This window comes from Lissotriton helveticus, chromosome 6, assembly GCF_964261635.1.
Source record: "Lissotriton helveticus chromosome 6, aLisHel1.1, whole genome shotgun sequence".
Classification (NCBI taxonomy): domain Eukaryota; kingdom Metazoa; phylum Chordata; class Amphibia; order Caudata; family Salamandridae; genus Lissotriton; species Lissotriton helveticus.
This window is the reverse complement of record NC_136067.1, coordinates 1,377,229,625-1,377,251,851: the sequence shown is the minus strand read 5'-3', so window position 1 is coordinate 1,377,251,851 and position 22,227 is coordinate 1,377,229,625. Positions and strand designations below refer to the sequence as shown.

At 45.8% G+C, this 22,227-nt stretch overlaps 1 protein-coding gene across 2 annotated transcripts in view; it reads right to left on the bottom strand.

Moving 5' to 3' along the window:
- The window catches only part of REV3L (REV3 like, DNA directed polymerase zeta catalytic subunit), a 954,247-nt gene that overhangs the window by 657,775 nt on the left and 274,245 nt on the right, over positions 1–22,227 (bottom strand). For both annotated transcript variants that reach the window (XM_078649145.1, XM_078649144.1), the window contains exon 5: positions 9,763–9,859. In XM_078649145.1, the coding sequence (XP_078505271.1) occupies positions 9,763–9,859 (97 nt within the window). The remainder of the gene's footprint in view (positions 1–9,762; positions 9,860–22,227) is intronic.

Genomic DNA, 22,227 nt, shown 5'->3' with positions numbered 1-22,227 from the left:
ACAGTGCCCATCACAACAAAATGGGTGAATGGTCATTCTCACAAAATAGAAAACATGTGCAAACCACCATTAGAAAATGATGCTACATTAAAACGAAAAACTAAAGCACAAGTTACTTACCTTCGGTAATGATATATCTGTAAGAAACAGTAGTTAGTGTTAGATTCCTTACCTTAGAATATCCCCAGGCGTCAGACTGGATCCGGAAAGTTTTGCGTAGCAGTACCCCTGCGCGTCGGTAGGCGTCGTCTACGGCTCTGCGTCCGTCGTCGGCGCCGGGATGACGTCGTCTAAGTACTTAGACGCCGCCCTTGCGCACTGACGTCAGTCCTTATACACAGCTTTTCCGCGCCAGAAACGCAGAGCCATGATAAAAACCGACACTGGTGCCATGAAACTAGGGCCCTCAAAAGGAAGAACCTTAACCCTAGATATCGGTTCACAGAACGGGGAGGATGGGTGGGGCGGTAAGGAATTTAACACTAACTACTGTTTCTTACAGATATATTGTTACAGAAAGTAAGTCACTTGTGCATCTGAAAGAAACAGGTTAGTGTTAGATTCCTTACCTTAGAATAGATACCCCAGCAATACAAACCCTGGTGGTGGGTCTGCGAACCAATGAGCACACCAGAAAGTCCTGGAGAACAGAACGGCCAAAAAAGCCATCTCTCCAGACTTGGCTGTCCAGGCAGTAGTGTCTAGCGAATGTGTGCAGCGAGGCCCACGTAGCTGCCCGACAGATGTCCTGCAAGGGGACTCCCCGACCCAGGGCTGTAGTAGCCGCCGTGGCTCGAGTGTAATGGGCACGCAGCCCCACAGGAGGCTCCTTTTTAGCCAGTGAATAACAAGCCTTTATGCACAAAACAACCCATCGAGAAATGGTTCGTTTGCGCACCGCCCGTCCCTTCTTAGCGCCCACGTAACCAACAAAGAGCTGGTCGTCCACCCGGAACTGAAGTGTGCGGTCCAAATAGAATGAGAGCGCACGTTTTGGGTCCAGACGGTGGAGCCTCTCTTCCTCTTTCGAGGGATGCGGAGGTGGAAAGAAGGTGGGCAAGGTGATGGACTGCCCGATGTGAAAGGCTGAAACCACTTTGGGCAGAAAAGAAGGACGTATTCTTAAAACAACTTTGTCCAGATGGACAGAAAGAAAAGGAGGCTTAGAAGATAGAGCCTGGAGCTCACTCACTCTCCTGGCAGAGGTGATGGCAACCAGGAATGCAGTCTTAAGAGTAAGAAGACGAAGAGGGCAATTGTGAAGTGGCTCGAAGGGAGCGCACATCAAATAAGTCAGAACAAGGTTCAAGTCCCACTGAGGCATCATGAAAGGAACAGGGGGAAACATTTGAGTGATGCCCTTCAAGAATCTATTTACAACAGGGGACTTGAAAAGAGAAGGCTGATCAGGGAGCCTTAAGAAGGCTGAAATGGCAGAGAGGTAGCCTTTGACAGTGCCAAGAGCAGAGCCCTGCTGGGCAAGAGAAAGAAGAAAGAGGAGAACCTCTGAAAGGGGGGCAGAAAGGGGATCCACAGCCTTTGCTGTGCACCATGCCACAAATTTGTTCCACCTGCAGGCGTATACTGATTTTGTGGAGGGACGCCTGGCTGCCAGAATGGCATCACAGACTTCAGGAGGCAAGTCAAATGGCCTCAACTGTCGCCGCTCAATCTCCACACATGGAGGTGGAGACTGGACAGGTTCGGGTGGAGGACCGTCCCCTACTGCTGCGACAGAAGGTCCTCCTGAAGAGGCAGACTAATCGGGGGATCAACTGACATGCTGAGTAGCTCGGGATACCAGTATCTTCGTGCTCAGTCCGGAGCCACAAGGATGACTTGGGCCCGGTCGCGCCTGATCTTCAGCACTCTGGGCAGAAGTGGTATAGGCGGAAAGGCGTACAACAGACCGCAGCTCCACTCGCGACGAAAAGCGTCTCCGAGCGAGTGCCGCCTTGGAAATTCCAATGTGCAGAACTGAGGATATTTTGCGTTCTCTTCTGTGGCGAATAGATCTAACCAGAGCCCCCACTGCTGAAAGAGGCCTTGCGCCACATCCGAGTTCAGACGCCATTCGTGATCCATCATGCACCGACGGCTGAGTTCGTCCGCCCTGGCGTTCAGGGAACCTGCCAGGTGTTGAACCACCAGGGAGATGCCCTGGTGTTCCAGCCATTGCCAGAGGCACAGAGCCTCCTGACAAAGGGTCCACGACCCCACCCCGCCCTGTTTGTTGCAGTACCACATGGCGGTGCTGTTGTCTGTGAACACCTGCACTACACTTTCCCAGACAGAGGGAAGGAAGGCTTTCAGTGCAAACCGGATCGCCTGCAGCTCCAGAAGGTTAATATGGAGCCGGGACTCCGCCGGAGACCAGAGACCTCTGATCTCCGCCTCTCCCATGTGGCCCCCCAACCCAGGAGGGACGCATCCGTCACAACTACGTGCTCCGGTTGGGGTAGGGAGAGGGATCTGCCGCTGACCCAATGGTGGTCCGTGAGCCACCACTTCAACTGTCTCGCAGTGCCCTCCGAGATCAGGACGTGGTCGGACAGGTTGCCCTGATGCTGGGCCCACTGAAACTTCAGGTCCCACTGCAGAGCCCGCATCCGCCACCTGGCGTGATGCACCAGAAGGATGCAGGAGGCCACCAGCCCCAGAAGCCGCAGCGTCAACCTGACCGAAACTCGGGATAAAGGCTGAAAGATTGGAATCAGAGCCTGAATATCCCGAACCCGCTGTTCAGGAGGATAAACCCAAAACTGCGCCGAATCCAGAACCACTCCGATGAAGAGGAGCTTCTGAGAGGGACACAGGTGTAACTTTGGCACATTGATGGAGAACCTCAGCAGATGCAGGAGGTCGGCCGTAGTCTAGAGGTGGCTGACGACTGTCTGGGGCGAGCCCGCCTTCAACAACCAGTCGTCGAGATAGCGCAAGACTGACACCCCTGATCTGCGCAGATGAGCTGCGACCACCGCCATCACTTTCGTGAACACCAGAGGGGCGCTGGTAAGGCCGAAGGGGAGCACGGTAAACTGAAAGTGCTCGTGGCCTACCGTTAACTGCAGGTAACGCCGGTGGGCCGGCAGGACAGGGATGTGAAAATATGCGTCCTGCAAGTCCAACGCTACCATCCAGTCTCTAGGGTCTAGGGCAGCTAAGACCTGAGCCATAAGTCAGCATCTTGAACTTCTCCTTCCGGAGGAAGCCGTTGACGTTCCGCAGGTCCTAGATCCCTTTGCCTTTCTTGGGAACCAGAAAGTAGTGGAAGTAACAACCACACCCTACTTCTGGCCCAGGAACGCGCTCGATGGCCCCCTTGGCCAAGAGGGCCGTAACTTCCTCTTGCAGAAGTTGCAAGTGATCCCCGACACGCGGTGGTACTGCGGTGGCATGGCTGGAGGGGTCGCTTCGAAGGAGAGGGAGTAGTCCCTTTGGACGATTTGCAGCACCCACCTGTCCGATGTGATGGTGCGACAGTGGAGGAGGTGATGGCGAACCCTGCCCCCCACTGGCGTCAAATGGGCCTGAAATCTCGGACTAGGAAGGCATTGAGGCGGATGCTGCGGGGGTGGATGTGGACTGACCTCGCCGCTGTCCCCTGGCACCGCCACGGCAGTTGCCACGTCCGCCGCCGCACTGGATGTTAGTCTGCGGCCCGTGGCTGGCAGGACGTGAAGGGGCGCCCCTTCTAGGCCACGAAAGGAGCGAAAGGCAGAAGTTTGCTGGCGCTGGCCCGACAGGCCCAAGGACTTGGCCGTAGCCCTGGAGTCCTTGAAATGCTCAAGCGCACTATCTGCCTTGTAACCAAAGAGGCGACGGCCATCAAACGGCATGTTCATGAGTGAATTCTGGACATCAGCCGAAAAGTTAGCGGACCTCAGCCAGGCGTGGCGGCGAACCGCCACAGTCGTGGAAGTCGCCCTGCCCAGCGAGTCCGTGGTATCCAGCCCACATCGAATAGAGTACCATGCTGCATCTCGCCCTTCTGCAAGGGCTTGAGCGAGTTTTGCCCGGGCCTCCTCCGGGCAACCCGGCAGCACGTCCGTGACCGTGTCCCACAGAGAGTGGGTATAACGGTCCAAAAGGCAAGCAGTGTTGACCGACCGCAACCCCAAATTAAGTGAGGAGAACAGCTTCTTACCGATTTGCTCATACCTTTTGGATTCCCGATCAGGTGGAGCCGTCGGGAATGCGGTCTGGGAATTAGAGGCCTGGATAACCAGGCTCTCGGGGGTGGGGTGGGTGGATAGGAAGCTAGGGTCGCCGAGGGTCGGGTGGTGGCGTCTGGCCACGTTCCGATCTACAGGGGGGCCTGTAGCAGGCCTGGACCAAGTGCCCAACAGAACGTCAGTAAGAGCCTCATTAAACGGCAGTAGAGGCTCCGAAGAGCTTGCCTGTGGTTTAAGGACCTCGGTGAGGAGGTTAGTCCTCACGGCCGCGATGGGGAGCTCAAGAGCCAAGGCCTTGGCCGCCCTCGTCAACACCACGCTGTAAGCAGCCCCCTCCTCCGTAGCCACGGTAGGAAAGGAGACAAATCCAGTGCCGGGCGAAGTGTCCAGACCACTGGCCTCCCCTAGCTCAACTGCCCAGTCCTGATACGACTGGCACTCCCGACCCCTCCCAATCCTCCTCGCCTCCCATCTCCTCATAGTCAGGTGCAAAGGATGGGGCCGGATCATAGAAGAATTGCTCTTCTCTCGGCGTCGAATGCGGCGTCTAGCGACGCCGGCCCGACACCGGATTCAAACTGAGGGAGGGACCGGGGACGCGTCGTCGAGGGCGACACCCTGGGAGTCGGCGCCAGTGGAGGGGTCGTAAGGTCGACAAGCGGCGAGCCGGATCCGGCCCGGGATCCAGTGGGGCTCTGCGGCATCGGGGCCAAAGTTGCCGATGGTGCCGGGGCCGAAGCACCCGACGGCGCCGGGGCCGAAGCCTCCAGCCCGCTTGGGCTCCCAGACGGGGCCACAGGGCCTGAAGGCGCCACAGCGGAACGCAACGGAGGAGAGAGGGATCTCATGGCCCTGAGGAAGGCCTCAATATCTTACGGTGTGGCGTTCAGCCCAGGGACCAGTGGGTATGGGGCTGGCTGCGGCGCCTGCGGCACCGGCGGAGCCGTGTGGGCGTGTTGCCCGAACCCCCGGCCGCATCGTGCAAGCGTCGGGGGGAGTCGGAAGAGCGATGACGTCTCTTCGACTTCTTGTGCCTCTTACCTGAGGACTTGGAGCCCGACGAATGGTGTTGACTCGCCGAGCTGTGATGACTGTGGCCCCGCGACCGGTCCTTCGACCTCCTCCTTAACCGGGACCGAGAACGGCGTGGGGCGGATTTCCGGAGCCCGAGGCGCGTACGGGACCGCTCCCGCCTAGCCTTCAACATCAAGGCCCGGCAGTCGGGGCACGACTTGTCGTCATGGTCGGCCCCAAGGCAATAAAGGCACCGACGGTGGGGGTCGGTAACCGACATCAGGCGGTGACAATCTGCACAGTGTTTGAACCCGGGTACCCCTATTGGCACAGAGAGTCTACCGACTCGAAAAAGGATCCAAAAGGGATCGAAAAAGTTAGTCAAAAAGTGACTAAGAAGTACTGCTTTTTCCGGATCTGCACTTGCTGGCGTGGAAAAAAGAACTGACGTCCGCGCGAGAGGGCGGCGTCTAAGTACTCCGAAGGCGTCATCCCGGCGCCAACGATGCAGATGACGGAGGCGGAGCCGCAGACGACGCCTACCGACGCGCAGGGGTACTGCTACGCAACACTTTCCGGATCCAGTCTGACGCCTGGGGGTATTCTAAGGTAATGAATCTAACACTAACCTGTTTCTTTCAGATATGCAGATTAACAGTAAGCCACAAAAAATAAGAACATTACTAAAGAATGCACACCAGATATTGTTCTGGATCATCTGGTAAGTTTTGTACTCAACAACATAGTTCCTCATACCCTTTCCAAACAAAGGTTCACAGTATGCTTCTTACAGGTTTTTTTCAAATTCTTCATAACTTAGTGAAGTATTATGATAGGAAGAGACTACTGATTGCTTTAATGCTGATAAAAGTCATGTCAGAATTTGTTTGACAACAGATTAATGAAAACTCAGACTGCTTCTTTAGTGATATGCCTGGAAGGAGATCATGAAGGCCTGACATGCTACATGTGCAGCCTAGAGATTTTGTGATTATACTAGATGGGTGTCATTATTTTAGTTTGGACTGAAGTGGACACTCTGTTGATGGTGGATAGCTGTTCGGTCTACAACCCACAAATATGGTGCAATAACCTAGAGAATTAAAATCACAATGTATTCAAATGTATGCAACAAGGCTACAAAAAGGTCCCCATGAAAAACAAAGCATGGGTATGACAACACAAAGGTACAGCAAACAGCACAGGTTCACTAGTTACAGTAATACTGTTTTTGGAGGAAATGTGCCAACCACTGAAAATCAGTCTTCGGTATTCAACTAGGTGACTGGCCTCAGATGTGAGATTCAGAGAGAAACCTTATGAGTTCTTAGACATGTAAGCCTGGAAACATCAGAGGGACAGTGACAGAGAGGCCACACTCCTCTATTGGGGGGGTTAGTAAAGATACAGTTTGAGGCCTGAGATAAGCTGGACCTTTAGAACCCAAACAAATTGTGTAAAAACTTGAAGCGCATTTCAGTAGTAGGGGTACTGGTGAGGCTAGTGGTACAGCATTGGATTTTTGTTTGTGTTTTATTAATAGTTCAAATTCAGATGCTTCAGTACTTGGATATATTTCCTATTAATCTAGCAACAGCTTTAGGCAAAAGCAAACATTCATATTAATGGCCTATAGCTCCGTCTGTCCCGGGCCCCTTACCAACATAGGTTGTTGCATAGGTTGCTAAGCAGTAATTGAAATCTTTCTGTGTTTTTTGATTGGGAGAGCTTTAGTTTTGGGTAATGAGTTTGGAGGTATATTCAGTAAGGAATGGCAGCTGAAATTACAACCCTAGAGGATCCATAACCAAATAAAAAGCTTAACCACTGTATGAAAAGTGTTCATTTCACGAAAGTTGATGTACTTGCATAGGATACCAGCCAGAAATTTTAGCTAGCATTAGAGCCCCTAAAATAAGGATATGTATTTAGAAGGAGACAAACTGGAGACTCCCAAAGGTCAGTGTTAGAATTGGGGTCTCTAGCTGGCAGTGGTTTGAACCCTGTCCAAGTAGGGACCCTCACTCTAGTTAGGGTAAGGTAGTCACACAGCTAAGATAACTCCTCCTCGCCCCCTTGGTAGCTTGTCACAAGCAGTCAGGTTTATCTCAGAGGCAATGTGTAACGCATTTGTACATACACACAGTAGCACAGTGAAAATACAACAAAAGGAGTCCACGCCAGTTTAGCAAAATAGCCAATATTTATCTCAACCAATCAGGTTTCTTATACAGCACGACTATTCACCCATAAGGGTTTCAAGGTGCTGGTGTGAGAGGGGGGGTGTCTGCAATGGGGATAGCCGGAAGTGCAAAGGCATGGAGTTTCAGGTATTCACAGCGAGATAGGATAAGGATCCTCCTCCAGCTGTTGCCTTGGGGATCCGTGGGATGGTGGCCAGGGCCAGTTGGGCGAGGCGGAGATGTATGGAGGGGGTGTAGAAGAGGAGGTGGTTGAGGGATGCAGGTCCAGCATTGTGAAGAGCTTTGTAGGTGTTCGTGAGGAGTTTGAATGTAATTTATTAGTTGATTGGTAGCCAGTGATGGTAGGATGGTAGGATGTTCAAAATGAGTCTGGTGGAGGGGTTCTGGAGGTTCTGCAGTTTCTTTAGGAGTTTCTGGATGGTGCCAGTGTAGAGTCGTTGGTGTAATCAAGTCTGCTTCTGACGAGCGCATGGGTGACGGTTATCCTGGACTCTGTGGGAATCCACTTGAAGATCTTACGAAGCAGGTAGAGCGTGTGGAAACGGTGTTGATTTGGTGGTTCATTGAGAGCGAGGAGTCCAAGATGATGCAGAGGTTTTATGTGTGATCCGTGGGTGTGGGGGGTTCAGAGCGCTGTGGGCCACCAGGAATTGTCCCAAGCAGAGTAGGTGGAGCCCAGGATGAGGACTTTGGTCTTGTCTGAGTTAAGCTTGAGGCAGCTGTCCTTTATTCAGGTGGCGAAAGCCTTCTTCCCATTGTGAAAATTGCTCTTAGCGGTGTGGGTTCGTCTGTGAGGGAGAGGATCAGCTGGGTGTCTTGGGCTTAGGAGAATATATTGAGTCTGTGGCTTCTGACAATGGCTGAATAAAACAAGACCAAAACGACAAAAGTCCAACATACACAAGTCAAAATATCACTTAACATTTTAAGAAAGTTTAGTCCATAGAAATCAATGGATGGTTTTCATTCAGCTTAAAGTACCTCATATACGTCAAAATTCAAAGACGAGGCAGGCGCAGGCAACGGAAAAGCAAAGCGATGCATCTGTCCTTACTACACAGAGGAGGTGATGTGTTGGTTCCTTACTGACAGGGGAGGTGATGCATCAGTTCCCTACTGCTTACCGCGGTGTCAAAGAATTAGCGCCCAGGGATGATGCAGGGAAAATACAGAAGCGATGCGTTAAGGCAACAGCGAGAAAGCAGCCGCAAGCAGGTGCTGCATTGGAGTAGGTGCTAGAAATTCACACTGCAGCAATTTTTCTGACATGCTGCAATGGCAAGCTGGGGCCTGTGGTGAAAGCTGTGGTTGAAGCGCCAATCGGGAACTGCGATTCTGGGCGGGCTGCATGGATGTGTTGCTCTTCTGCTGCGATGCGTCCAGAAAGCAGGTACTTCGAGTCGATGCATGGATTTTCTCATTTAGATCACCAGATTCTATTTCGTAGGCCCCAGGAACTGGATTTGGCACCACTTGGCAAGTTAGGACTCTCAGCAGAAGGGCACTGGTACGTGAAGTCTTTGATGGCCCGAGACTTCTTAACAGGAGGCAAGCAGACACAAGCACTTGGAGAACCTTGGAAGCAGGACGTAGAAAGCAAAGTTCAGTCCTTTCACTCACAGAACAGAAGCACCAAGGAGCAGGCCAAAACAACAAAGCAACAGCAGAGTGGCAGTCCCTACGGCATCCAGCTCTTCCTCCTGGCAGAATGTGCTCTGATTTTGGGGTGTCAGAGGTCCAATACTTCTACCCCTTTCTTCCTTTGAAGTAGGCAAACTTCAAAAGAAAGTTTTTGCAGTGCTCAAGACTCTGCCTTTCCATTGCCTGCCTCCAGACACACTACGAGGGAGAGGGGCAGCTTTGTATGGGGACAGGCACAGCCCTATGCATGTGTTCATGACAACTCCTTCCACCACTCTAGCTCAGGAAGGCCCCTCAGCCTGGTGATGGCCCATCAGGATATGCAAGGCACACCTCAGCTCCCTTTGTGTGACTGTCTAGAGTGAATGCACAAGAGCCCAGCTATCAGCCCACCCAGACGTGTATTCTACAGACAGGCAGAGGCACAGTATAGTTCAGCAAGAATATGTCCACTTTCTGAAAGTGGCATTTTCAAACACGCAATTTGAAAATCAACTTTACCAAAAGATGTAGTTTTAAATTGTGAGTTCAGAGACCCAAAACTCCAGATCTCGATTTGCTCCCAACGGGAAAAACAGGAGGAAGAAGGCTAAAGGTTTGGAGATAACCATACAAAAATGGCCAGGTCCAAAAGTCAGATACGCTCATTAGATATTTGCAAGCAGCACTCACGCAGTTTGGTTTGTAGAAGATCAGTGATTTTTCAGAATATTCCATAATATACTGACCTTGGTATTTCATCCTCCTCCCATCGAAAAAAGGTACTGTTGAAGGATGTTTCGTGCAAGTGATCTTTGTGACACCCAGTTCCTGCTACTTCGTCACCTGTTCATAAAAATTATAAGGCGTCGGAATTAAAAAAAAATTATCAAAGTGTTATTTATGCTTAAACACAAAATGAAAACTGAGTAATTCATTAAGCAGGTGTGGGAGTGTGTGACATCCTAGTCTGTGTTCACATTCTGAATTTGAAAAGCTTGGGCCACTTTTAAAATAGCTTCTTAAGAGCATGTCAACGTCTCTCTCATTAATGAGCGATTCATTAAAAAAAATAGCCACTATATATTCACACAGTGCATAAGGCATTTCAAATAAAACAATTAAGGGTATAAGTTGAGAGATCAAGTGATGGACAATTATTCATGTTCAAAATGCCCTTTCAAAAAACTTCAAATGAACAAAAATAATAAAAATTTTCAGAAATCACAGGAGACTAAAATACATACAAATTACACACAAACAAGCACTTGCAATGCGATAGGTCTAGCATTTGCAAGAGTTTAAACTATAGGCATTGTAAATGATAATGCCTTTTATTATTTCTGTTTTGATAATGAACAAATAAATAAAAGGCACTGTCATTTACAATCCCAATAGCTCAAACTCTTGTAAAGGCAAGATCTATTTCATTTCAAAGAAGCGCCCGTGTAACGAGGAAGGGTCGTCATATGTGGAAGATGAACTAAATCCTGACAGCTGGGCTATGACACCCCGCTCCACCCCTCTTCTTTCCTTCCAGCAGGACGAATGGTCTACGTTACCCTCACGCGTACTGGAAACCCCGGCATATTTTCGGAGAGGTGTCTTTAACTGGGAGAGCCCTTCTCAAAGGAACCGCTCCTCTGACAACGTAGACAGGTCGGGTAGGGTCCAATAAGAAGGAGATCTTCACCAACGTGGGTGTGTGACATCACCCCCGAAGAGGAAGCAGGAGAGTGGAAGAACTCCACCGAAGAGAGAAGAATGCCGTGTTAGGAAAAGCCGAGGGAGCTGCAGACGACGGCAGAAGACCCGGAGAAGCTGGAGAGCCGACAACACCGCACACTATCCGGCCACGCTCCTGGAGGAGCGTGGCTATCTCAGGTACGGGAAAGAATCTCAGGGTGTGTCGGGAGGAGGGAGAACGCCGGAAAGTGACCCGATTTCCTTGTTTTTACTCCTGCTTGCGCCCTGACCCAATCACGTTATGTTCACTCAAACTTTACACGTGTGACACAGTATTTATTTTGGGTGCTCCTTCACTTCTGTCCCTACACTAAAATAATTATAGAACGTCCTCAACCTGTTCCCTTGTCTGTTTCTCTTTCCACGCCGGAGACCAGGGAGTCCACCTCAAGACCGGAAGAGACTCAAAGAAAGGGAAACGTGCGACAGTACCCAGCTGCAAGACTGTCTTTCTAAAAGCGACTAACTATAGACCTTAAAACCGACAGACTGGCCTCACATGGGAGATGCACTTTCAGAATAAATAAACCTTCATTATCCCAACATTGTGTCAGATCCAATCTTTCAGACCCGCAACAGCCCGCCATTGTCCCGGGCCGCTTGGAAAGAGAAAGTGCGCATGGCGCGCTGAATGTAGCAGGAAAGCATGTTGTGCCTGCAGTAGATAAAATCATATATGAAAATTGTGCTTACAGACTAAATAAGACATACCATATCATAACAGAAGTAACATGGGCTAGACCTCATGGGAGGTTACAAATTAAGACGAGGCGGTACTAAGGAGGGACTAACAAGCCTATTAACGAATCAGAAAACAATATTTACAAAGGACAATGACACAAGCCAATGAAAACAAGCATTGGCATAGCCAATAGGTTTCACCTTTGGGACCTTATAAGTTTTTAGCCATGCAACAGTTGATGTTGTTGCACCAAGGATATTGTGCTGCATAACTAAATACTTATAAGGTCCCAAAAGCGAGACCTATTGGCTATGCCAATTCTTGTTCCTTCTTGCAGTTTTTACTGTAAGGCACAGTTTACCTGGTGCTAGCAAGGGCAATGGCGACACTGTGCTACTCGTAAAGGTCATCATTACATCTGGCAAATGAAAAAAAGAAAGCTAAGCTTCACTGTCAAATCTCAGATCTAAAAAAAAGTATAATAAAAATAAATATGTGCTGCTCTGAGAGCACTTCCATTGTTCAGTGAAATTATACAAAATCGATGGTGGAGTGTGCTATCTATTGTTCGCCAGTTGGCTGAAAGAAACAAGTGCTGTCGCTATTGCTTCAGTCCTGCAGTCATGGTGAAGCAGCGGTGGGTCACTGTCCCTTAGAGTGCCTATTGTAAGAACACAATAAAGTAGGGACGATACTTTTGCTTTGATAAAAGGAAGAGGACGATGCATTTGACATACTTTACTTATGCCATATTTTATGTTTAGATATTTCCATATTTTACTTTTGTAAAATGCCTACCCCTTTCCTGTGCCACATTAATAATGTCTACAATTAATAAAACATATGGAGTGGGTGGGGTCCTTCTGGCTACAACCGAGACATGTAGAACTAGTCCGCGCAAGCCAGAACCTCCAGCTGTGCGAAGGGCGGGCCAAGTAACCAACGGGCGAGCGCCCTGTGCACTGTGCAAATTCTGATAATTTGCAGAAAAGCAGATGTCAGTCCCACTGAGATGACATAACTGCTGCGACAGGAAGTCCTGTCATGAGTGCAGTAGCAGGGGACGTGGAGGCTGGAGGAAGAGGCAGCTGGTGAGTATCCATTCCGCAACCACAGCAAGGTTCAACAGGCCTGACAATAGCCAGCACGCGGGCCTGGAAAAACGTTGATAGAGTGACAGGTCTCCGTCTTCTGCGTTCGAAGGATGACGCATTAAGTCACCATGAATGCAGACGCTGTGGGGCCGCCATTATTGAGGATGAGAGAATATAGCGCAATAGGCAAATGATGGATCTTGTAAAGGAGTACAGTAATGGAATAACGACTGACAAGTGAGAACGGAAGATAGAAATATCAAAGAAAAATAAAGAATCCCTGTGTTACTTATTTGTTCACATTTTTAACAGACTAAAGAGGTGCCATGTTTTCGTCAATTAGTTCCCAAAATGGGTAACAACCAGGCGCTATACTAAGTTACTGTGCAATGCCGCGAAAGAGGGGCATGCCCTGAATGTTAATAGGTACGTCTGCTAAAATAAAAGTGCTGCAGTCATGTCACACAGAACCTTGATACGAGACCCAAGCATGTTAGATTGCCAAGCACACAGTCATTAAGTGAAACTGCTCGCGCTCTGCTTAATAACTGTTTTGAAGCACACTCGTGCTTGTGGCGGCATCCGACTTGCGGGAGCGAGCAGCGGCCAATTAGCACGCGCGCTGCTGCTCGCTCCCACAAGGTGGATGCCGCCACAAGCACAAGTGAGCTTCAAAATGAGCAGACCAATGGCTAATAGGGCTAAAGGCCCTCCTAGAGCAGCGCTACCTAGGCGAGACCTAAATATGGGCGGAGAGTGGGAGGAGCTTCAAGTCCATACTCTAATACAGCATGCCTCACAGAGCAGCAAATGCGCTGCCCAGGCTCGACCTAAAAACTGGGCCATCAGGAAGAACAAATTCAAGCCAGTAAATATTTCACACTTACAAAAAAGAAAAGTTTTTTTTTTTTTTTTAAAAGGTCTTGCAATATGTATGTATGTTCAGGTGACCAGTAATCTCAGACCCATTTCCGAAAATAAATTCTGGAATGGAAAAAAATATTAGCTTTCATTTATTCCTAAATAGACATCTGGAAGGAAAGGGCATTTAAATCAACAAACATGATATTATATTTGTTGCACTGTCATATAACCTTAATTGAAGAATACAAGATGTATTCCATATGTTTTACAAAAAAAACAGACAGATGAAAAATGAAAAGAAAGCAAATGTTTTCTGATTTGAGATGAACATAATGCCTTCTTATACAGCACCAATACACGTTTTTTGGGGGTTCATAACAGAAATGAGAGGCAAGATTAACTACATTTATAAATGGGGCAAAATTAAAAATTTCCACACAAAGTTTCATGAAGCTGGCAATTAACGTGTTGGCTATTTGTTGATGGTGTTCAACTATGGCTGCAGAAGACCATTCTTGCAAAAATTGTCTTTGTAAGAATTTTTCTGCAAAAACTTTGCATTAGAAGAAAATGTATGTTAAGTGAGTTTTTGGTGCTCCTGCTCTTCCAGCAAAATCATACAGATTTAAAGGGTTGTAGCCAATGATTTTCCCAAAACATTGCAATATTTATTAACTAAATGAAGCTTGAGAAGTTTTGGGGAAAAGACTCACGCGGTGACCTAAAGAAGCATTTTAACAATAAATCTATTACAATATCTACTGGCAGGGGCAGACTTGTTGGGCTCATATTTTCAAGAAATGGACTTAATGCCTTTGACCTTTGGTTCATTCACCTGCTGCTCCAGATTGGGAAATTCATTCTATTGGTATTTTCTGACAGTAGTATGGATAATTGCCTGCACTTTGTCAATTGAAGACACTTTAAGTGTAAATCTTATTTGAGAAATCTTTAGAATTCCGATTCATCGTGATAATAATTTTCTCTTGCTAACAGTAAGGAGTCTCATGCAAAAACACAAAGCACTTTAATTTTACAGAACAACAATCCTCATTCACATTATGAGCCCTCGGAAGCCCATCTGTCAAAGCTACCTGTCTTTTGTTCACATGAAGGAGAATTGAAGAACTCAGTTTCTTCCTTTCCCCATCACAACTTTTCTGTTTTTAGTTCATTCTAACTCCCCGACCACCATGGCTAAAGCTCACTGATGCACCCCAGGCCCAGGTCCTGTTGCATCCCTCCATCTGCACCTTCGTTGCTCATGCTGCTACATGTGGCCCATACAATTATCTTTTTTTTAGGGTTAAAAAAACGATTTGGAGGGCCAGTCAGCGCCCATTTGCTTTGAGGCCACTCCATTGTAAGAAATGGGATAATGCACACGTGAAATTTAGTGGTGTCTGCCATCTTGGATCAGTAAATAATTCAAAATAAAGAGAACTCTGTATCATTTAGTAGGCACACACAGAGGTTATCATGCATGCATTGTGCTGCCTTGGTCATAATGCATTTTCACTCATGCACAACTCGAATCATTGCATCTTTTTTCTCTTTGCCGATGCTGTACATCATGGTCAAAAATCATTTTGCGTTTTGTTGGCGCTGCACAACACGGTCAAAACGCATTAGTAAAGCCAACAGCTCAGAAAGACAAGAATGATTGGCTTTATCAAAGACACTTCTTAGAAATGTGTACTACTGAACTATAGTTTTCAACATCTATGACATAAAAGCTTTTTGGGCAGTTTTGGCTTAGCGTGGACTGTGCCGCCTTCCCTACTGTAATATAGTAATTAGGTAATTAAGTCAATTATATAAGTCAAATAATTATAATATGTTGTGCAATATTTCTGTACTTATTTATGGATTTACTACGGCATGTAGCAATCGTTATTTGTTAAAATACAAATGTCTCATCTTTTACATGGTACTACTGAAGATTCTGTGTATTTGCTAGGTAACTACAACTTCCTTCAACAGGGGGGGATGGGTGGGGCGTACAGATTCCATCTTTATTACTGTGCATTCCTGAAAAAGTGGATAATGCTATTGCTTCACAGTGAAATATTGATATGGTTTCAGGATATGGATTTGAAAATATAAGCATTTCACCTGGTTTAAATATTGCCTTAATTAAATCTGATTTTTTGGGGGGGTTTCAATTGTTTTTATTCATTTTTTTATGTGAGAAATTCCAACAGAGGGACAGTTCAAAAACGCAATAAAGGCAATTGGTAGTGCTTGGCGTTATTATTGGCATATCGTTGGTGCAGTCGATCATGAGAAGCACAGCGAAAATGGGAAAAGAATGCAAAAAGGGTGGGGGACAGACTGTGCATAACCTTCACATTAGTAATGGTACATATTTCAAATGGAAATATGCTGCACATGAATTCACACATTTGGACATTATTGTACGCGATTGGATAGGTAAAAGTTAGAGGAGATCCATTGGTTTTGCTGAGGGAGCCATCTTCATGTTATTTATATGCACAGCAGAATAAACATGATATTTATATGAAAAGCAGAATAAACAGCCAACACTAGTACTAGCCAGTGAGGTCATTACCAGTGGAGAGTGGATAAGGATTAGGTATTGATTTAAACTGAGTTAGGCTAGTGGAGGTCATACGTGTGAGGGCAGACGGGTCGCACTTGTCTAACGATATATAAATAAGTCATCAGTAAGAGGTGTACTGGTTTATGGCGGTTCAAAGTGGATTGCATCAAGTGAGTTCCACATGGGTCTGTGGGATGGGTGCCAAGGGGATAGATATGTTGTCTGAACCTATTGGAAATGAGAGTGATTCGTGCCACATTTGGAATGAAACTATGCCGAAGTTCTTCCAGTCGGTGAGAATAAACTTGCAGGTAAGCTTTAACATTAGGTAAAGTCGATACCCATGTGCCTCATTTCCTATTTGATGGTCTAGTGGTCCGATAAGTATATAATGACAATTTGCACATGGGAGTAATAAGTAAAGTGTTTTTGATAAATACAAATGTATTATCCCAGTAATTCTGCATGTGTACAAGCTCACCTATTTGGTCATTACAGTTCCAACATTTGGGATCTCATGCAAGATTTACTTTATGGAACCTTTCTGGTGTCCAGTAGTATCTATGGATGATCATGGCTTTGGTTTGAGAAAGCATTGGTGGTATCTTATTTGTTTTTTATGATATATATATATATATATATATATATATATATATATATATATATATATATATATTGAAGTAAGATTGTAACATGGAGAACGGAAGTGGGAGGGTGTCGTCAAAGATGTCTTTGATCAGGTTTATCCCTTTTTCTTACCTTTCAGAACATAGAAGGGGTTGACCAATTTTAATTTTGGGATTGAGTCAAATGGATGACAGGTTAGAATTACAATATCTGGACCGTAGAAGATGGGGATTGTGTATTGTTACTTACCCGGTAATAGGTTTGTTGTTTACGATTAATTTTTAATATTTACCCAGACAAGTTTATAATTTGCATCTTCAAGAAATTAGTTCGTGCCTTGCTTGAATAAATATGCTGTTTGGTAGTTCCTAAAGAAGTTAGGGAGGCCTAGGCCACTTACTTTTACCTTTCAAGACTGTAATATCTTTTAGTGATATTCTTGTTTTTGTTGTCTTGCCATAAGAATATGTTGAAAGTATTATCAATTTTAGATAGGAATTCTTCTGAAAGGGACATAGGGGGCATACTGATTACATTAATTGACTAGGGGAGAAATCATCATTTTCAGAGACTCTGCCCTACTTCACCAAGATAGAAACTTAAGTGGCCATCCATCTAGGAGCTTACTGATTTTTTAAAGTAATGAGTCTTCGTTCAACTTTTTTAGTAGTGATGAGGTCATTAAAGATTCCTCTCCTAAATATTTAATATGGCCTGTTTGACAAGCGAGGCCTCAGTTGCCAGGGATATCCTTATTTCCTATATTATTAAGCAGTTTAACCTCGGATTTGTTCCTACTGAGTGTGTAGCCTAAAATATCAGCAAATTCTTGGATTTTTGTCATTAATGCGAAAATAGAGGAGAGGGTATCCTCTAGTAATTAAAATAATGTCTGCAAATGCATCTAATTTTATGTTTTGTTTACCGAATGATAGCCCGAATATTCCTACATTTTCACCAAGGTGGTGAAAAAAGGGTTCTAGAACTAAGATGAAGAGAGCAAGCGAGAGTGTGAAACCTTGCCTTGTTTCTTGCATCAAACCACTGTACACCCATATTAGGATTATGGCGTTATACATCACATACACTTTGGCAAAGGACTCAAGCTTATATTTGCTATCAGGGTACTGTCATAAATTGGTCCAAAAGCACAATATATAAGGCACAATTGTGTGTGTCGATCGCATGTTTGAAGACTTGCTCCAAGTTTTCAGAGAGAGAGTTGCTAATAGCTAGATGAGGGAGTCTTGCAGATTACGAGCCACAGCGACAGGTAAGGTTCAGAGTTGAGACAATGATCATATGAGGAAAGGTCCGTCAAGCAATAGTGTTTGAGATTTATTTTTGGTGAACAATGTTCCAATGTAAGAGCCAATGCTTGCTCCTAGCGAACCAAGGCTTGTGTGTTTTTACATTCATAGCTGCATCTTCTTTCTGGTCTAAGAATTTCAGGAGGGTGAGATGTCATGGAAGATGTGCGAGGTCTCTTGTACTGTCACCCGGTATTTCACAGAACCTGCAAAGGAGAATGCCCAATTCATTACTTTCAACCTGGGTCGTAGGCCCAGGAAGCCCTTCCTGATCTCAACCGTGGACTTAGAGTAGTCTTGTGAGATGAAGACCATGCTGCCTTTCGATTGTATGTGGTTAGGCTTCCTCATGAATGCAATAATTGTTTCCACATGGTGGTAGGGGAGTGGTTTACATACGATTTGGCGCAATTGAGTCTGGTTAGGATATTTCCTTGTACGTACTGTGTGCTCTTTCAAATTCAAGGTCTTTTTTAAAAATGATATCCTATTTTGTAAGAAACATTTCCTCAGGAATAGGATGCAGGACCCAGCCATGTCTTCCTCACTTTCGGCGATGTCCAAGACACAAAGGTTCCCTGGTCTGTTTCTGTCTTCCAGTGCCACAAATTCTCTGGCTAGAGTTTGGGTTCTGCTATTAAGGGTTGAAATATTTTGATTTAGTCTCGTAATCCTCCAGATTGCGGATTCTACTCTCCGTCTCTGCAATCCTAGTGTTGGTCTGAGAGGATAGCACATATCTCATTTTGCATTGCACCTGTGTTGTCCTTCGTAGATTTGGTGGGATTATGAATGTCCTGCCAATTTTTTTAAATAGCCTCTCCATTGTGGAATTAATGTTCTTTTTTTGTTTTGACTGGTGAGTCAGGATTTGGCAAGTCTGCTTTTACTCTTTTTTGACTCTTTTAGATTCCTTTTCTGCCATTTTGCTTGAAAGTAGTTATTAGTAGTTTCAGCAATCTGTTATAGTCTGGTGTTCTGGTGTGTTGTGTCCCAAAGCTGCTTTTATGTCTAGAGTTAGGACTTTGTCAGCCCAGTCTATGCTACGATTGATGTTTATTTGAGTGTAAACGTTGAACTGAAGAATTAGAACGACCTGAGAGAAGCTGACGAGTACCTCAGTAACTCCATTGATGTTAATCTTGTGGTGCCTGTGTCACAAAAACACCATACCAGCAAAGTATGTACGGGGTAGGTTTAGCAGGTACCCTTCTATTGATGATTTTCGCTCTTGTGGGTGGTGCAGGCTGTGTATTGCACTGGGAGGGTCTTTCTTTCTGTTTTATAGGGTCTCTTGTGTGCACTATATTATAGGACCCTGTTAGGCGGAGGCAGGCCGCCGCGCCAGACTGTGGATGCAGAGGTCAGGTGTATTAACAATTTAGGACTCCACCTGAACAGCCATGGGGCTATGATCATATGAACCCAGGGACCACACTTCTGGCCTTGGGTCGATAAGTACAAGCTATGTTTTAGACAAGAAGTTTGGAGTGATCGTTGAGGAACTGCTGAGCACAGGTGATGGGATGCGCTAGGCAGCTATTTGACTGAAGATTTATGGCGCATAGGAAAAGGTCGTGCTTTGGAGTGTACAGCGATATATGGGTTGGGGGGTCACCATTTTGGTTAAGTTGCAAATCAGTCGAGAATTGCCAAAGAACTGTAGAGTGCTAGCGTGGAGGAAGCGCTAGACGGTATACAACCTTTACCACACATTTTTTACCACGCAATACCATTACCACGCATCTATTACAACGTAAAGACTTTTACCACGAATACTTTTACCATGCATACTTTTACCACGCAAGTACTTTTACAACGCATGTACTTTTACAACGCATTATATTAAAAAATATGTTAAATGTAAAATAACTTTAAAATAGTATTTGATTTTAGATTTATTATAAAGGCTTGGGTTTTGGGGTACAGGGGTATTTTAGGGTTGAGGGCTAGGTTTGGGTATTGGGGCACAGGGGTGTTTTTAGGGTTCAGGGCAAGGTTTGGGTTTTGGGGTACAGGGGTATTTTTAGGGTTCAGGGCTAGGTTTGGGTATTGGGGTACAGGGGTATTTTTAGGGTTCAGGGCTAGGTTTGGGTTTTGGGGTACAGGGGTATTTTTAGGGTTCAGGGCTAGGTTTGGGTTTTGGGGTACAGGGGTATTTTTAGGGTTCAGGGCTAGGTTTGGGTTTTGGGGTACAGGGGTATTTTTAGGGTTCAGGGCTAGGTTTGGGTTTTGGGGTACAGGGGTATTTTTAGGGTTCAGGGCTAGGTTTGGGTATTGGGGTACAGGGGTATGTTTAGGGTTCAGGGCTAGATTTGGGTTTTGGGGTTCAGGGGTATTTTAGGGTTCAGGGGTAGGTTTGGGTTTTAAATAAAATAAAACTAACATTAAATTAAATTAAATTATATTAATTTTAATTATTTACATTTTTTAAAATAATATATACTTACCAATACTTGCGTTGTAATGGCATCTGTGATCTAAAAAAATGCGTTGTAATGGTAGTTCGTTGTAATGGATCCTGCGTTGTAAAAATTGCGTTGTAAAGGTATGTGTGCTAAAAGTATGCGTTATAACATCATACATCCGCGCTAGACAGTTATTTAACTGCAGTTTTCATAATGCATTGCCAGTTTTCGTGCTACAGAGCCTCAGAGTACAGCATGAGATGGGTGGGGGGGTCTCCATTTTGATTGCTGCTAGAAGTCTTAAATTAGTAGTCCCCCCATTTTAGCGATTATTAGCCGAAGCAGAATTCAGCAATAATTTAGCCTGAAATGCTCTGCAGTTTGCATGAATTGCCAAAGAACTGTTGAGCACTGGTGAGGGGAAAAGCTAGGCAGTTAATAGACCAAAGTTTTTGTAATGCGTAGAGCGTACAGCGAGGGATGATCGGGGGGCACCAATTTGATTGCCATTGTAGGTGCTAACCTAGCAGTCACCCACTTTTCAGTAGCTATTAGACTCGACAGATTCGCAAGCAAATGTCAAGCCCATTACGTGGGTGTATGATAAGCAATACTGGATTAGGTGACCGCAGAATGTTCAGATAATTCCCCCAGTTTGAGCATGCTTAAGGCACCACTAATTTAGAGGCCTTAATCCCCAATGGTAAAGCTCCACTAACTCTCTGATATTATTTGGAGGGAGTGTTTTGTACAGGTGCTGCGCTATGAACGGTGAGGGTTTCTTACTTGGTGTTGTAATGAGACTGAATTCCGGAAATGTCGCGGTGCGAGCCGCTTGCTGGGTGCTCACATCGATAGGTCTCCGCTGACAGTTGACAGAAGCGCAGTGTAATGGTGGTCTGCAGTTGAGGCCAACATCAGGGCTTCGAGTGGAGATTGGCGCCAAGATAATGGAATCTACACTGCGATGTCATTTCTGTCATTCTGGTCTCAATTTCTGGCGTTTAGGCATTGATTTACAGGTGGATTCATTCCCGTGGAGCAGAGCTGCAGGCTCACACCAACATCTTTCTCCTCCTCCAAGCCATGCCCAACAATCTGATTTACAGGAAAATTTGAGGCAACCAGAACCTTTTTTAATGTGTGGAATGAAATCCTATAATTTTTCATAATTCCAGAATTCACAGCAAGCTTCTATGTTGGAGCAACACTTTTGTTTTTAGGAAACAATGTGGAAGAATATAGAACAAAAACTCTTCCTTCATACAAATATAACATTTATGGCCTTATATTAAAATATTTTGCAAATATTGAGTGGATTTTGGGTTCCTAAGTCATGGGTCTTTAAATGCTTGCAGATATGTCTGTTCACCAATCCAGTGGTGCTACACAAACACAACCTATCAGATTATCTGTTCCTGCCAAATCATAAGTAGAGGACAGGCTCAACCAGGAACAAATGTGGTTGCATCGGTTGAAAGTCGATATTTCCTTGACAAAACGTTCTGAAACAACCTTTTTTTCCCATCTCAGCTCCTTCCTGGAAGGTTTTGGGGTGATACATCAAGAGGAGCCGAGAAAAGGGGGAGAGACCCAAAACAGGTTTTCCCCATCCATTTTTCCATACGAACTTTAGACACAGCTACACCACAAACCACAAAGGATTTACATAAAATTTGGCAGAAAGATAGATCTTGGTCCAGAAAGAGTGCTTTTGTGATTTGGTTTAAATAGTTCTGTGGTTTTTGTGCAATTACTGTTCAAATAGTTGTATGTTTCATGCCACAGAGGATCTGCAGAGACAGCAGATGTCATGCAGAGATCTGATCTGCTGCCACCGCAACAAAGCTGTGGCAGCAGCCATTTTAAGACTATGAACTCACTCCAGAGTTCTAAGAAATCTGATATATAGATATATAT